The sequence below is a fragment of the Miniopterus natalensis genome, chromosome X, assembly GCF_054644295.1.
Source record: "Miniopterus natalensis isolate mMinNat1 chromosome X, mMinNat1.hap1, whole genome shotgun sequence".
NCBI lineage: Eukaryota > Metazoa > Chordata > Mammalia > Chiroptera > Miniopteridae > Miniopterus > Miniopterus natalensis.
Window position 1 is genome coordinate 22,497,391 of NC_142103.1, and position 17,996 is coordinate 22,515,386.

The 17,996-nt window shown below is 36.4% G+C and overlaps 1 protein-coding gene across 3 annotated transcripts in view; it reads left to right on the forward strand.

The window, feature by feature from the left end:
• The window catches only part of CHRDL1 (chordin like 1), a 120,423-nt gene that overhangs the window by 26,774 nt on the left and 75,653 nt on the right, over positions 1-17,996 (forward strand). For 2 of the 3 annotated variants that reach the window (XM_016198234.2, XM_016198239.2), the window contains exons 3-4: positions 6,242-6,354; positions 8,359-8,452. In XM_016198234.2, coding sequence (XP_016053720.2) covers positions 6,242-6,354; positions 8,359-8,452 — 207 coding nt within the window. Of the gene's footprint in view, positions 1-6,241; positions 6,355-8,358; positions 8,453-9,274; positions 9,305-17,996 lie in introns of all 3 variants that reach the window. The other variant, XM_087813679.1, reaches the window with a different exon arrangement.

The window sequence follows — 17,996 nt, forward strand, 5'->3', positions numbered from 1 at the left end:
GAAATGAAAACATAACATAATAATTCATGAGATGCAGTGAAAGCAGTACTTAGGGGAAATTTATTACACAGATTAATATATTATAAAGAAGGAAATATCTGATGTCAACAATATAAGCTTCACCTTAAGAAACTAGAAAAAGAATAAAAAATCAAATCCAAAGTAAGCAGAAGAAAAGAAATTTAAAAAAATATTAAAGCAGATGTTCTATAGGGTCCAATGGCACAGGCTCCCTGATCACCCAAGCTTGGCATCCAAGGTTCATCCCCTTTGTGGGTTATGTGCACCCTCCTCTTCTAGTTGAGTCTTGATTGCTGTTGGCATGGCAATGGGAGGGATTTACCCCCAGGCCAATCAGCTGCAAGGACTGACTCAAATAACCAAACAGACTTCTGATCCTGCAGAGGGTCAGCGGTGCAGATGCCCTCTCCACAGTGCAGGACTTACATAAAGCCACTCTACAAAACAGCTGTACTTAACACATAGAAACAAATACAAGGAGGCTTCCAAAATGAGCAGGAGCCAAAGTAACATGCCCCAAGTGGAAGAACAAAAGAAAACTCCAGAAAAAGAACTAATCAAGATGGAGACAAGCAATCTACTACATAAAGATATAAAAACCCTGGTTATAAGGATGATCAACGAACTTAGGGAAAGAGTAGACGGACTTAGTGAGAACTTCAGCAAAGAGATAGGAAACATGAAAATGGAGATAGAAAACATTAAAAAGAACCAGTCAGAAATGAAGAATACATTAACAGAAATGAAAAATACATTACAAGGAATCACCAGTAGAGTGGATGAAGCAGAAGATCAAATCAGAGATTGGGAAGATAAGGAAACACAAAATATCCAATCAGAATAGCAAAAGGAAAAAGGAACTCCCAAAAAAGTAGATAGTGTAAGGAGCCTCTGGGATAGCTTCAAGTGTACCAATATTCACACCATGGAATTGCTAAAGGAGAAGAAAGAGAACAAGAAATTGAAAACTTATTTGAAAAAATAATGACAGAAAACATCCTTAACTTGGTGAAGGAAGTAGAGATACAAGTCCAGGAAGCACAGAGAGTCCCAAATAAGATGAACCCAAAGAGGCCCACACCAAGACACATCACAATTAAAATGCAAAAGGTTAAAGGCAAAGATAGAATCTTAAAAGCAGCAAGAGAAAAGCAGTTAATTACCTACAAGGGAACTCCCGTAAGACTGTCAGCTGATTTCTCAAAAGAAACTTTGCAAGCCAGAAGGGATTGGCACAAAATATTCAAAGTGATGAAAAGCAAGGACCTACAACCAAGACTACTGTACCCAGCAAAGCTATCATTTAGAATTGAAGGACAATTTAAAAAAAAGCTAAAGGAGTTCATCACCACCAAACCAGTATTATATTAAATATGAAAGGGTCTTCTTTATGAAGAAGAAAAAAACGAAGATAAAAATATGAACAACAAAATGTTAATAAATACATATTTATCAACAACTGAATCTAAAAAACAAAATGAACAAGCAGAACGGAAACATACTTATAGATACAGAGAATATTTTGACAGTTGCCAGATGGGATGGGGGTTGGGAGGTGGGTGAAAAAAGTGAAGGAATTGAGAAGTAAAAATTGGTTGTTACAGAATAGTCATGGGGATGTGAAATATAGCATAGGGAATATAATCAATAATATTCTAATAATTGTGTATGGTGTCAAATGCGTGCAAGAATTATCAGGATAATCACTTAGTAAGTTATGTAATGTCTAATCACTGGGGTATACATCTGAAACTAATATAATGTTTGTCAGCTGTAATTGAAAAAAGTTTTTAAAATTAAAAAATTAAATTAAAATTAAAGCAGAATTAAATGAAAGTAAAACTTGGAAAACAATAGAGAAAAATCAATGAAACCAAAAACTGATTCTTTAAAGAGATTAATAAAGTAGATAAACCTCTAATCAGTTTAACTAAGAAAAAAAGAGAAGATACAAATTACAAATACCGGAAATGAAAAGCCTTCTTTTCTGATCCTGTGGACATCAAATGGATCATAAAGGAATATTATGAACAATTCTATGTCCATGAATTTGATAACCTAGAAAGAAATGGACCAATGCCTTAAAAGATCAACCTACCAAAATTCACACAAAAAAATAAATCATTTTAACAGGTTTATATTTATTACGTAAATTAAATCAATAAGTAATAACCATCCAAAACAGAAAGCACCAGGCCAAGATAGTGAACTGGTGAGTTTTACCGAACTTTTAAGGAAGAAATAATACTGATACTCTACAATCTGTTTCAGAAGATAGAAGCAGAAAGAAAAGTCTCAAACTCATTCTCTGAGACCAACATTACCTTACTACCAAAAACAGGCAAAGATATTACAAGAGAGGAAAGCATTAGAGATCAATATCTCTCATGCAAAAATTCTCAAAAATATATTAGCAAATTGAATCCTACAATGTAGGAAAAATCCACAACCAATGAGGATTAATTCCAGGCATACAAGGCTGCTTAAACATTCAAAAATTAATTAATGTAATTCATCACATCAATAAGCTAAAGAAAAAGCACGTGATTGTATCAATAGATGCAGAAAAAGCATTTGACAAACGCCAACCCTATACAGCAAACTAGTAATAGAGGATAATTTATTCAACTTTGTAAAGAATATCTACCACAATCTACAGCTAACATCATACTTAATGGAGAGAAACTAGATGCTTATTCCCTAAAATCAGGAATAAGGCAATGATGTCCCTACTAATTCAACATCACACTTGAAGTCCTAGCTAAAACAATAAAATGGGAAATGGAAATAAAGGGTATACATATTTTGAAGAAAGAAATAAAACTACCTTTGTTCACAGATAAGATGACTGTCTATGTAAAATATCCAAAGAATCAATTAACAAACCCTCCGGAAATGATAAGTGATTCTAGCAAGGTTGAAGGATAAAAGTGATACATAAAAGTCAATTGCCATCATATATACCAGTAATGAACAATGGGAATTTGTAATTAAAAACATGATGCCATTTACATTAGCACCTAAAAGCCCCCAAATATTTAGATATAAATCTAGCAAAATGTGTACAAGGTCTATTTGAGGAAAACCACAACACTCTCAGGGAAGAGATCAAATAAATGGAAAGATATTTCTTGTTCATGGATTGGAAGACTCAATATTGTTAAGATACCAGTTCTTCCTAACTTGACCTATAAATTCAATATAATAACAAACAAAATTCCAGCAATTTACTTTGTGTACATCAACAAAATGATTCTAAACTTATGTGGAAAGTCAAAAGACCCAGACTTGCCAACATAATATTGAAGAACAATAAAATTGTAGGACTGACACTAAGACTTGCTATAAAGCTACAGTAATCAGGACAGTGCGATGCTGTTGAAAGAATAGATGAATGGATCAGTGGACATAATGCAGAACTGATAAATAGACCCACACATATATACTCAACTTATTTTTGACAAAAGCAGCAAATAAAAATCATTTAAAAAGGGTAATATTTTCAACAAATGGTGCTGGAACAACCGGACATCCACATTAAAAAAAAAAAAAAAAAAAGAAAAAAAGAATGTAGACACTAAATGTAAACTGCAGAAGTATAAAATTTCTAGACTATAACAGGAGAAAATCTAGGTTGCCTTGGGTTTAGTAATGAATTTTTAGATATAACCCCAAAAGCACGCTTCATGAAAAAAAATTAATAAATTTCACTTCATTTAAAGTAAAAAATTCTGCTCCTCAAAAAGACAGCATTAAGAAAGTGAGCCCTAGCTGGTTTGGCTCAGTGGTCAAAGTGTTGGCCCTCAGACTGAAGGGTCCCAGGTTCAATTGTAGTCAAGGGCATGTACCTTGGTTGCAGGCTTGATCCCCAGCCCCAGTCCGGGTGCATGCAGGAGGCAGCCAATAGATGTGTCTCTTTCACACCAATGTTTCTATCTCTCTGAAAAGCAATGGAAAAAAAATACCTGCTGAGGGAAAATTTTTGAAAAACACACACCTGATTAAGTACTTGTATCCAAACACACACACAAAAACCCTCTTAATCTCCTAAATCTCCACAATAAGTAAATGAACAATCCAATTAATAAATAAGCAGAAGAGCCAAGCACTTCACCAAAGAAGATACACAGATGTCAAGTAAGTATATGAAAAGATGCTCAACATCATGTGTCATTAGGGAATTGCAAATTAAATCAACAAATGAGACACCACTACACTCCTATTAGAATGGCTAATACTTAAAATAGGACACACAAGACCAAATACTGGTGAGGATGTGGAGCAGCAGGAGCTGTCATTCATTACGGTCACTTTAGAAGACCATTTGGCAGTTTCTTTCAAAGCTAAACATAGCCTTGCTATCCAATCCATCAACCATACTCCTATGTATTATCCAAATAAATTGAAAATTTCTGTCCACACAAAAACCTTCACACAAGTGTTTATAGCAGCTTTATTCGCAATTTCCAATAATTTAAAGCAACCAAGATGTCCTTCAATAGGTGAATTGATAAACAAGCTGTACACCTATTCAATGGAATAGTACTCAATGATATAATAAATTAGCTGTCAAGCCAGGAAAATACATGGAAGAAACTTAAATACATATTGCTAAGTGAAAGAAGCCAATCTAAAAAGACTGCATTCCCTATATGACATCTTGGAACCTATATGACATCTTGAAAAATACAAAACTATAGAGACAGTAAAAATATCAGGGCTTTGAAGAGTTTGGTGAATGGAAGGAGCAAGAAATGAACAAGCAGAGTACAGGGATATTTAAGGCAGTGACAATATTCTGTATACTATAATTGTTAGCATATGTCATAAAATGTAGGACTATACACAACAAAAAGTGGACTCTCATGTAAACTACGTGCTTTATATTAATACAGTATATCAATATTGGTTCATTAATTGTAGCAAATGTACCACACTAATGCAAGATGTTAATAATGGGAAAGTGGGAGTAGGGGTGAAGAGAGGGATATATGGTAACTCTTCTTACTTTCTGCTCAGTTTTTTTATAAACCTAAAACTGCCTTAAAAGGAACAAAAAGTAGACTAGAAGGACATTACCAGAATATTAAAGATGGTTATCTTCTGATAGTGGAATTATATGCGGCTTTTCTTTCCTTTATATATTTCTTTTTGTTGTGCTATTAAGGTATCATTTACATGCAACAAAATTCACCCTTTTTTCCATTACAGTTTTGTGAGTTTTGACAAGTACATTCTGTAGTGTAGGCACAACCATATCCAAGGTATAAAATAGCTCCATCACCCCCAAAATTTACTCTGTGCCCCTTTGTAGTAAAATCCTTCCCCCAACTTGAAAAAATGATCTCTGTGTAGTTTTAATTTGAATCTCTAATTACTAGTGAGGTGAATATTTTTTCATGTTTATTTTCTGTTCCTATTTCTTCTTCTTTAAATTGCTATTCATGTCTGCAAACATTTTTCTATTGGATTTGTTGATCCTTTACTGATTTATTTGAATAATTAAAAATGTTCCAGATACAAATATTTTATTTTTTGGAAATATCTTTTCTCAGTTCCTTGCTCATCTGTCTTTCTTCTTTCAATTTTGATTATCAGGGAAATGTGTGATGGAGAGTGGGGGAAATTAATGTGTTTGCTACAAGAGGAGTCTTGTTTTATTTTGACCTTGCATCATAGGAATCAGGAAATAAAAGAGGACATGATTAGAAGACAAACCACATGATCCAGAAATTCATTTACCAGTCATTTGTCAATTGCTTACATTTATTGGCCACAGTATGCTAGGTCATGGGATAGATAGAGAGTAAAGAAAAAAATTTTGCCTACTTTTGAGGATCTTTTACCCTGACAGAGAAATAAGACATGTAAAATAAGAGAAGTAACATGGTCTAAGATAAGCTGTGGTTATCAATATTTCTATTTCAGTAAAGGGGAAGGAGACATTATTTTTGAGTTAATCGATGAGTTGTTTATGCAAGAAGAAGTCTATTAAGTTGAATGTGAGCAAAGACTGTGTGTATTTTTGCTCAACATTTTATGTCTAGCATTTAGCATAGTGCCTGACAAAGAGTAAATGCTCAAATATTTGTTTAATGATTGAATGATGTTAGCATTTGTGGGAAGAGCCATTATAGGCACTTAATGCAGTTTATTTAGTCCATCACCCCTACATCACCAGGTTTTCTAACAGGCATATTCTCCATCTCCTTCCTCACAGATTCAGAGACATATTGTATGTTTCAAGACAAGAAGTACAGAGTGGGTGAGAGATGGCATCCTTACCTGGAACCATATGGTTTGGTTTACTGTGTGAACTGCATCTGTTCAGAGGTATAATCCCTTATGGCATGTAATTTCCCAGTTTGTTCCTCAACATGCAGAGGTGTTTCAAGTGCCCAGATGGCCAGGGAGTATGGATGTTAAAATCCTAAAAGACGATAAGAAGCACATCTCCTGTCTTTTTCCTCTGTTGCCTTTTGGGTTGATGTTGTTCATATAAGAAGCACATCTCCTGTCTATTTCTTCTGTTGCCTTTTGGGTTGATGTTGTTCATAGGATCTCCAAATATTCGCTATGGACATATCCTTATGGTGTGTTAGCCAAATGATATAGGACATGAAAGAAGAAGGCAGAATAGCTTGATAGTGAGAGTCAAGGAAAAAGCTCAATATAGTGCCTGAATTGTAAGACAAAATTGTTTTTTGGAAACCATTTTTGGGGCTGGTCTTTAGAAAAGAAAATAGGGCAGATTATACACTGGTTCATTGGGAGACTGTATTTTATGTTATCTCAGTCAATAACTGTAATTAGGATTGAGGTTGTGAAACCTAGGCCTGTACCTGGTGACGATTAGAGTTGTTGGCTTGGCCTTGGCTTCTGTTAAGTCACTCAGAGAGACTTTTGGATACCTTAAAAGCTAACTTTGTAATAGACAAAACAGGTAGTCCCATTTTTTTTTTTTCCCCATGGCCTTAATACCAGACTACAGCTATGGTCTATTTTTCTGAACAGACCTCTACCATCATATCCTAGGCCAGAGTATCTCAACCTTGGCACTATTGACATTTGGGGAAAGATAATTCCTTCTGGTAATGGTTGTCCTGTACATTATAGGATGTCTAGCAGCATCCCTGACCTCTACCCGATAGGCAACAATAGCACTAACACTAGGAGGAGTGTTTTCTGATGTGCTTTGATCTCACTTCAAGATGATACCACCTGGCTCTGAGAAGTGTGACACATAAGGGAGGCTCTATGGTATTTCCAAATGCAACACTCCAAAAATTCCCTCTAGAAAGTGCATGAGGAAAAAAAGTGGTAAAGTGACTCAGATTTGGATAAATGAAGCCTGCCTCTTTAAATGTCTAGGACAGCTATTGAATGTAGCCTCTAGGGACTCCTTAACTGCCTTGTATGGCATGATTTATTAGATTCATGACCAACACATTGGAAATGGACAGCTAACCCTTGGTGGCTGAGGCTTTGCTGTCTGCAGGACAGTGAAAATGTTAATATGATCCCAGTGCCAACAGCTCAAGTACTAGGCAGCTTTCCTTTTCCCATTCTCTTCATTACCCTATCCCCCGACAACAGCTTGACAAATACAAGTAACCCTCTCTTCAACTGAATTATGGATGGAAAATATTAATGAAAATTGATTTCCAAAGTCTTCCTATGTTATAGAAATGGTTGAGAGCTATCAGAACTGAGGACCTTGTAATTGTAAATCAGTCAAGGACTCGGTTGTCCCACCCAGGCATACTAACTAATCAGCTCAATTTCAAATTTAGCTCGTTCTCAGAAAAAAAAATTTGATTGAAAAGGGACATGAAGAGAGAAGGCACTCAACCTACTGGACCAATGAAGGGTTATATGGAATTTGGGATCCATGTGTTAAGGTTATCTCCTTGCCCAGGGGTGGGTAGCCAGCCCCTCAGGGTACCCATGGCTCATTACCCCTTCCCTTCCATGACATTGGGCAGGTAAGTGTGAAATCAGACTAGGCTCTTGGAAAAGATGCCCACTTAGAGCTGGGGAATGGTAGAAACACCACAGAGCCAAGTCAGAAGAACCCTCCCAAAATTAATGGAAGGCTTTGAAAACTGGAGCAGTAGTGATCCTTTCTGAGAAAAATATGCCAATAAGCTATCAACTAACCCTGCAGAGGTGCTAGTGATGAAAAAAGGAAATAAAAATGCTGATTTCATTCAGCTTCTCAGGAATGTGTTATCCACTGTCTGGATGAGTCCCTACGTGACTGTTTCCCAAACTGTCATGATCCCAGTGACCTTTGAAAGACATTCAATTTTGTTGTTGTTGCACCCTCTCTTTCAGAATGGGAATGTGCTTTGCAGCCGAGTCAGATGTCCAAATCTTCATTGCCTCTCTCCTGTACATATTCCTCATCTGTGCTGCCCTCGCTGCCCAGGTAAAAGGATTCACCCCTTTCTTTCCCAGCTGTGGTTCTCCTTCCTCCCTCTTTCACTCAACCCACTCCATCTCCCAAATTCCCCAGAAGGGAAACTTCCAGACAGAAATAACAATAGGACACTTTTAGGCAGCTCACACTTGCCCCTAAATAGTGTTTATAGCCCAAGTGGGGCACATTCTAGGCTCTAATAAGTTACTTGGTACCCAGTAACAGATTTTCATTGGGCTTTTAATCATTTGAAGGTGGATGTCAATTGGGGGAAGGGAATTGTGGCCCAGAGATTTTTTTGCAGTAAACAGCCTTTTCGTGCCATGGGCGGTGGGCACCAAGGGAGTTGCAGCATGACGGCACGTGTCCTATGCAATTAGTGCTGGAAATGCATCTGAGCATAGCTTCTAAATGATGAGGGGCTCTTCATAAGTCAAAGGAGCTGAACCAGTGAGGTTTATGACAGTATAAAGCTGCCTGCCTGCTGAATAGTCACCTCTTCCAGACTGCAGTTACTATGTACACATTGTTAAGAGCAAATCTAAGGGGACGGGGGGGGGGGGGGTGTGCAGAGACTTTTTCACAAGGTTGTTAGGATGTCTACTTTCAAGATTTGTGGCTAGGGTGTTTGTTGGAGGCAGGGGCTCCCTCAATGACACTTTGTTCACATCTGGCTGGGGCCTGGCTCCCAAACCAGAGGCGTGCAAGTGTGGAATGAATCAGAGAATGTTTGTGGGCTCAACAGCAGTCCTAGGAAAAGCTAAGTGACAATCTTGGGAACTCGGTAGTAGAAGCCTTATAGTCCTCTAAGTCTTTTTTGTTTTCCTCTAGGAAGGAGGTTCTGCAGTTGGGGGTCTGTGGGTGAGTTTTATGGGGTCAAGGAACCCTTTCAAATTGTTTGCAGTTTTTGGTATAGCTACATATACATGTAAATTCCTTTAGAGAGGATCCATAGCTTTATTGGTATTTCTAAAGGGGCTGGACGTGACCCTAAAAATGTGAAGAACCTCTAGTCAGGGCATAGATGGTACTTTTCTAAGTAGTAAAGAGAGAACTTGTAAGACAGAAACCAAAAGTGTTAGGGCAAAAATGATAGGAATGGGGCTAGGAATGAGGTTCAGTGAAAAGTCAGTTAACTGAAATGTTGCAGGAATGAGTTTTTACTTAATGGAAAAGAAATTCCCAACCTTTTTTGTCACCACCTTTATTGAGTGAACTTTCCTGCATCAGTAATTGCACTCTGATGAACATAAGCAATTCTTTACCAGATGACAAAAGATAATGCCATGTCACAGGTTTATCATTCTGAGTATTGGTGATGATAGTATATGCTCCAAGATGTAAGAAGATGACTCAGCATATGATCAACCCAAAAGTCGTTTTTAGGAATCAATCCCTAAATGAATGAGGCTTACTATTTTTGTATGTGTTTATTTGCTGCTTCTACTTTAACTGATTACAGGGGTGTGGTATGGGAGGGGTTTGGGAAGATTTGACGAAATTTCTGATAAAGAGGCTAATCAGGGGAGTTTTGTTTGTTTTTTTTTAATCTGCCAAGTTGCTTTCATATAGCTTTATAAAAGCTGCCCCCCCCAGAAGACTCCAAAGTTGGTCTAAAGTCACAGGAATTTAAACTGCTATGTAGAGGTTGTTCTTCCTTGGAAAGGATGTTGAGGCATGAGGCAGAAACGGGATGGAAGAGCATAGAGTGGAGTATGGCTGTTATTTACCCCAGCTGTAAAACATGAAACAAGTATTGAGAAAAGGGGAAAGTATAAGCTAAGTTATTTTAAGAGAAAAAGAAAGTATTAAAAAATTGAGGTCATAAATCCAAGAAAAGAGAAAATTGAAAGAAATAAACACATTGTCTTGAAGACTTAAAAAGCCCATTTTATGGAGTATAGAAACCAGCTGTTCACTTTTTTTCTTTCTTGTTCTTGCAAGTCACTTCCTTGTGAGTTTATTTTTCTTCCTGTTTCCAAAAACCTTTAACAGTTCTTCCTGTGGGCAGTGGCACTATAGTTCCCTAATACTTATATGCAAAAATGTCTTTATTTTACCCTCATTCTTGAATGATAATTTGGCTGGGTGTAGAATTATAGGTGAATGTTTATTTTCCCTCAGCACTTTGAAGATATTAATAAATGGTTTGTAGAATTCCTTTGTTTGTGGATAAGAAATCTTCTGTTTGATTGTAGTTCTTTTGTAAGTAACCTGTTTTCTCCTTCTTCTGGCTTTTGAGAGTTTCTCTTTTTCTTTGATGAGCACAATGAAGTGTGCGGATGTGTGATTTATTTTTATTTTTATTTAACCTGATTAGCACATGACTTTTTCAACCAAAAGACTCAAATTTCTCTTTATATTTTTAGTCATTAGTTTTGTGAAAGTTACCTCTTCTCCTTCTATCTTTTTTTTTCATTCTTAAAGTTATCTTTGGTGTATGTTGTTGCTGTTCATTTAATTTATATCCTGTGTCTCTTAGTGTCACCTTTATTTTTTTCACCTTGTTATATTCTCTGTGATAATATATTACTTCAGTTCTGTTCCCCAATTCATGAAATCTTTCCCCAACCTTCTTATACCTATTATTTAGGCCATCTATTGAGTTCTATTTGTTGTTTTTATTTTCAATAGCTTTATTTCCCCCTAATTTTTAAATTATATTTTAAAATATCTACATGTTGCTGTTTTATAAACCCCTGCCATTGTTTTTTGGGATCTTATTCTCTTCTTTATTTCTTTAAGGTATTTAAATACTTAAATTCCATTTCAGATTATTTGAATATTTTTTTTCAAGTTTGAATTCTCACTTTTGTTGAGTTTCTTGAAAGCTTTTCTTAGTTCTGAATTTCCCTTTGTTTTCTAAAAGTTTTGTGTAAAATCTCATCCTCTATGGGGAGTTTTCTCTTACCTTCTTTCCTGGTGGAATTGTTTCAGGCCTTGTAGTTCACTGAGATCTAAACCAGGCTTTATATTAGTGTTTCAGCTTGGGCTTCCTCATGCTTAGATGGTCTCTCTTTACCTCTGTTTTTTTGTGCAGTGTCAGTCCCTGATAATGATCTTAGACTGGGACTTACCTTGGTCAATCAGACCATTTGAGGGAAAAATGTGGGGTGGGCAGAGCTACTTCAGTCCTTGTTTACATGTGAGGAGTATGACCCTAATCTCCAGTGAATTGTAGGCTATAGTTCTTGATCAGCTACCTGGCCCCAACTCTGTATCCAGTGGCTTTGGCCCTAATTATTGCTGTATTTTCTTTCCTTGTATTATGTTTTATTCCATAAGAGTCTTTTTTTATTTCTGACTATTATTTTGAAGTTTTAAAGTTTATTTATTTATTTTAAATTTTATCTCTCACTTTTCTTTGGAAAATAGCAAAGACTTTTCTCATTTGCTCTCTCTGCCATATTGAATTAGAACTCAAATGAGCTATTGAAGATAAGAGAAGAGTAAATGGGTTTAAACTATAGCAGAGAAGAATGGAGTTTGATAAAAGGAAGAACTTTAGGACATAGTGGTTGTTAAATCCCATAATAAATGACTAAGGAGAATTTTAGTCTCTTTGTTGCATATTTCTGGAAATCAAAAGAGTTGGCACAATTCTGCTTTGAGACAAGGCAATGGATGTGATCACTCCTCTGTATTCCTTTCACCTAAATGATTATTCAGCATGAAGAAACTCATGCCTTCAGGGCCACAGGAATGTTTGGTCAAAGGAAAGGGATCTAGTTTTGTGTCTTAACCCAATGCAAAGTGCTGTGATGAAAATATCCTGCCTTAAAAATAGGATATTTAAAGCTAAGATAATGAAAAAGTTCTATATAAAAAAGAGAAAACAAATGAGGAAACCATAAACCCATGCCTTTAGTTTTATACATTATCCTATAGCAGTATCAACTTCAGGGACTGTTCATATGGGTAGTGATGGACTTGATTGGTAAGTCTTATTAGGCATACCTATAGCTTATCTCTCATTGGAGAGGACAGAGGAACCACCCTCCCATTTGTTTCTGTGTTTCCCATGGCTCTTGCTTTCTAAACTCCCCATTCCTGCAATTTCCAAGGTTCCAACATGTATTTGAGGTTATCTCTCAGATCTCCTGCTGAACCCTGGAAATCAGAGTATGCAGTCTACTTTTCCAGAATTATAAGAATTAAATCTATACTGATTCTTGTGAAGAGCAAATGAAACTTTTTTCATCAACACTTCCCTAAGTTTCCATGGCAGAGGTCAAGTCTTGGTCACATACCATAGGGCTCTACTGGGCCCAAAGAAGCTGGTGTTACATTGAGGTTAGAAGACAATGGAAAAAATCAAGACTGCACAGAAGTCAGAAAGGTCATGAAATCCATCCCAATGTCTAAGCAGGACTCTCTGTAGTCCCCAGTAATAAGAAATTTGTAGTAATGAAATTCCATATCTCCTCTTTTGGGGGAGTGAAGTGGTAAAATGGGAGGGGAAGAGAAAGATTATGACTTCTCTCCATTTGTTTTTTATATATAATTTTATCACCAAAAAAAAAAAAAAAAAAAAAAGACCTTTATAATGACCAAGATCCTAAATCATGGTATTATATAAGTGTTTATTAATGGTCATTCCATTAAGAATTTGCTATTCAGAATTAATACATTTGAGTTTCCTTAGAGGTATTCCAGTATTCTCAGGTCATTAAAGAGCTGTTATAGAATTGTCAAAATAGCTTATTTGATCTGTTGCCAGAGACCTGATCCACAGTACTCCCTTTTGGCTAGGTGTGAAAATGTTTAGCTCTGTGATATGGCTTTAATATGGACAGTAAAACTGGTTTTGCCAAGAGAGACACCCCTCACCCCAGCCTTTTAAATTCAAGGTAGGTTAAGGAAAAGGCTTTTCCAGTGATTCACTGTAGTCTGTATATTCCTGTAAGGAGAAGCTGGAAGCCCAATGCTATTACTCACTCAACAGGACTTGGATTGTGAGCTAGCTAGTGAAGACAGGCATTTCTACTATAATGCAATATGTGCATTTATGAAAATTCTCACATTCTGCAGAATTGTACACTGAAAAATAACAGGGCTTAAGGAAACAACAAGACTGGAAAAAACAATTAGAAATTTATGCAACTTTGTAACCAGAGTACTAACAAAACAACTATACTAGTAAAATACTAGCACAGTTTAAAAAGGAATTTTAGATCTCTAATAAATAAAAGAATATTACTCTGAGTATAGACTTCACCTCTTAAAATGGTGACATTAGCTTGAAGGAAGAGAGTGTAAGTAAGTATTGAGGCATCTGAGTTATAGAGACAGGAGAAAAAGGCACAAAGATCAGAGAGAATTATGTAATAAGTACTCATAAGGCAGCATGTATGATCAAACTGAGCTAAGAGGAATAAAGTAGGGTGAATAAAAATAGGATAGAGTGCTATATTCCTTCATGGTTTACTGATTTCAGTTGTGTTGGTGTACTTGACAATCAGTTTCTGTCACTTGATGGTGCAAAATATTAATTTGCTAGGAAAAATCATGCATGAACAAATGCAATTTCTATATTATAACAACATTATTTTCTTATTGACCACTCACATATGAACAAGTTTGGATTACACAAATCTATACTATAGCAGAAAAATCTATAGAAGATGAGGTAGATTTATAGTATTTTGCCTTTGACAGTTTAGAGTGAGGGTTGCAAGTCACTGGACCACTCTGAATCTATTGGTGTTAGGTTTGGGCTGTTTTTGGCCTGTAATTACTGACCTGTCTGCACATTGTGTTCCTCTTTCCTCACATCTCCTACTTTTATATAAAAAGAGGGACTATGTCTATGTTCATATCTGTGACTTTCAGTGTTATAATAATCAAGTAGAAAAGACTTTATTGCTCTCCCTAGTTTTATTCTTTAAGGGAAAAATCTCAAAGGGAAATTTATTCATTTTTTATTGTGATAAAGTACACATAACATACAATTTATGATTTTAAAGTTTACAATTCAGTGCCCCTAAGAACGTTCACAATGTTGTACAATCATCATCACTAACCTAGTTCCCAAAATTTTTCACCACCCTAAAGGGAAACTTTATGTCCATTAAATAGTCACTCCCCATTACCTCCCAGGTCCTGGTGACCATTAACTTGCTTTCTGTTTCTATGGATTTTCATATTCTGCAAATTTCATATAGATGGGATTATATTATACATGGCCTTTTGTGCCTGGCTCTTTTCACTTAGCAATGTTTTCAAGATTTATTTACAATGTAGTATGTATCAGTACTTCATTCCTTTTTGTGACTGAATAATATTCCATTGTATTGATACACCACATTTTGTGTATCCATTCATCAGTTGATGGGCATTGGTGTTGTTTCCACCTTTTGGCTTTTGTGAATAATGCTGTTGTGAACAAGTACAAGTTTCCACGTACAAGTTTTTGTGTGGCATATGCTTTAAGTTATTTAGAGTATAATACCTAAGAGTGGAATTTCTGAGTCATATAGTAATTCTATGTTTAATTTATTGAGGAATCTCTGCTTAATTTTAAAGCCACTCCATCTTCTTTCTGTTTATTTCTATTAGTGTCAGCTGCTTGTCATCCTCACAGTTGCTGCTGATTTCTGCTGTTGCCATCATTCATGTCTGATCTCCATTGCTCTCTCTTAACTTATTCTATTCTTCTCTGGATTCTGTATTCACTTGCCTCTTGGATTTTATTGAAAAAGGTCAATTCCTTTTAAACAATAACAGCCAATTAGCATACTGTTCTCCTTCAACAAGGCGACTACAATAGGTATAGTATGTGAGATGATCAATTGGGGGCCATTTTTGGCCTGCGAAAAGACTAGTGTGTTTAAAAAACAAACAAAAACTCTTTCTTGATTAACAGCTATCCAAAACCCTGAACATTCTGAAATGTTGGTCTCTGGATAACAGAGGTTTTACTTTAGTGTTATTATTATCATTGTTAGTATTCTTATACTGATTGTTGAGATGTAGCAAGGAAGATGTTCACTATTGATTACTAGATCCCTCATATCCATACTGACTGGTCTCTTACCTCTTAGGCCCCTTTTGCCATCTTCCATGCTTTGTTTCCATTATTTTCTTCATATGCTTGGTCCTTGAACACTGTGCAGAGTATGAAGGGTTAAATCCTTCTTCAGAACAGTGGTACCAATCTGCCTTCTGCCAGGTAAAATGATCTTTGTCTCTGGTAAATCCTGGGGATTTCGTTGCTTTTTAAAAAGAATATGATTTTCAGTTGTCATGCTAGAAGCCCTTCTGTCATATAAGAACAAGATTTAAGAAAACTATGGTGTTCTTTCAAGGTAGAACAAAAGTCTTCTATTTCTTTCAATGGACATTAACCAAAGCTGGCCCCACACAAAGGTGAGGAAAGTGGTGCTTCCTTTGGGATACCAAATGAATCTTCCATTGACTTTCTATACTTAAGAAACCTCTACCATTACAATCACTATTCTGGGTGAAGGCAGTGTTTTCCAGAGTTTGTTGCAAGGAAGACAATTTTATGGGATGATAATAAGTTTTACTAAAGAAAACATTTATATGGTCAAATAAACTTGAGATTTCTGTATTAGAGAAAGATAAACAGGTTTCTTTTAATGCAGGATTTCTCAGAGCTTTTTAACATATTAATACAGATTATAAATCTACAAGAGAGGTGTATAAGATGCAGTATTTTCCAAACTTATTTAGCCATAGAACAAATTTTTTTAATAGAACACTTTGCAGGATTATTGTTCTTTAGTATATGTTTTAGGAAGTCTTGTATTATCCCATTGAATTTTCAGAAGTTATTTATATGAGAGCAATAAGCTATTGGCATATACAGTATCTTAGTTTGTAGTTCATTAAGCTAGTGGGCCACTTTAGAATAATATCCCAAACTAGTGTTACTCAAACGTTAGTGTGCTTAACTATCACCTTATGATTGTTGAAAAGTGAGATTCCTAAGCCCTACACTAAAAATTCAGATTCACATGGGTTGCAAAGAATATTTTGCCCTTTAATCAAGCACCTCTATTCTCATGCAATTGGACTGGGAACTGAAATATAGTAATAGGGCCCAGGGGAGATCTTAATAAATGGAGGTCAAGAGCACTGCCTACAGAGAACAATATGGGGCAAGATCTTGAAGTAGAGGGCCCTGTGCATCTGTGGAGGGTGGGAGGCAATATCACAACATTGTTTCTCTGATAGTGGGGAGCATAAGCTCCTTGGAAGCATACTTTGACTGTGTGATGCTGTCTGAGGACCAAGCCTGCAGTAACATGTGCACACTGTTTCATCTGGCTGACCTCCCTGCTTTCCAAGAGCTCCCATCCAAAGACTTTCTTTTCTGCCATCTTCCACATTCAGAGTCCTTGGCTGTCATGTCCAGAAAGAAGGACCCTCCTTGGGGAGCATCCCCCTCAGCCCCACCCATTGTTCATAACTTGTTGTTGGCGAGAAATGAATGGCATTTCTTGGAATTAGCCTAGGAATTTCTGCTGATAAACAAATGAAACTCTCAAAGGGAAAGGCAATCAACATAGTTTGAAACAAAATCAGTGTTTTCAGCTTAATCTGTTTTCAACTTAGTTTGAAACTAGAGTCACATCCTAGGGTATGTTAAAGAGTTTTAGTAAAAGGTTCTGTAGTGAGCTCTCTTCCTGGTTTCATGGCTGACCCTTAAACTAGGTCTTGCTCTCTGAGTAAGCAGAGCAGGTGAGTATTACCTCGATTTCCTGTGACTTGTGATTCCAAGTCCTGTCCAGCCAGCATTGTAAACATCCCCATCCCCCACCCCACTTCCCTGCTAGGTTGCCTGATACCTGAAATGCTGTCATTATTACAGCTTAATCTTTTGAATTGAGGGATTGATGCCTGATAAATTCATCTATCTTTGAAAGTGGTGGCTTAACTCTTAAATGAATTATTTTAATTTAATCTGCACAGAGGATATAGAAAGTAGAATTTGATGGTAGAAGTGGGGGTAGGGGTGAGGGTGGGGGTGGGAGATTTTAAGGCCACAACCTGGATACTTGAAAGAGTTACTGGATTGGAGGGAGAGGGTAGCATTGAAGGAGGAAACTATGGAATCAGGCTTTAAAACCTTCCCCACAATCCTGCAGAGCACCAAACCTCTCCATAATATCAAGGATAAGTTCTTTGTTCATAGCAGAGGACACAGTGGTTTCTAGGATGAGTTGCCAGCTCTCAATTTTTTCACTTTGGGTTTGTTAATTTAACTCAGTATGTTTCCGAAGTAACCAAATATCCTCCCTATCTGTTGCCTAGAGCTAAAGGGTTTCACTTCAGGGTTTTGGATGCAAGACAACTATAACCCAAAAGGTTTACCAGATTATTTACAGCCACTAAAATAAATAACAGTCTTTATTAGGATGATTTTCATATGATTTTTGTATTTGGATTTTTACACCGTCAGCTATTCCCTAAAAATGATGGTAAAAACTGGCAGACTTAAGATGTCAGTTTTTGAAATCTGCTCCAAAATGCCCCTCCTCACAGGACTCCATTTTTGGCTATCACAGTAGTTTATTTTATAAATGTC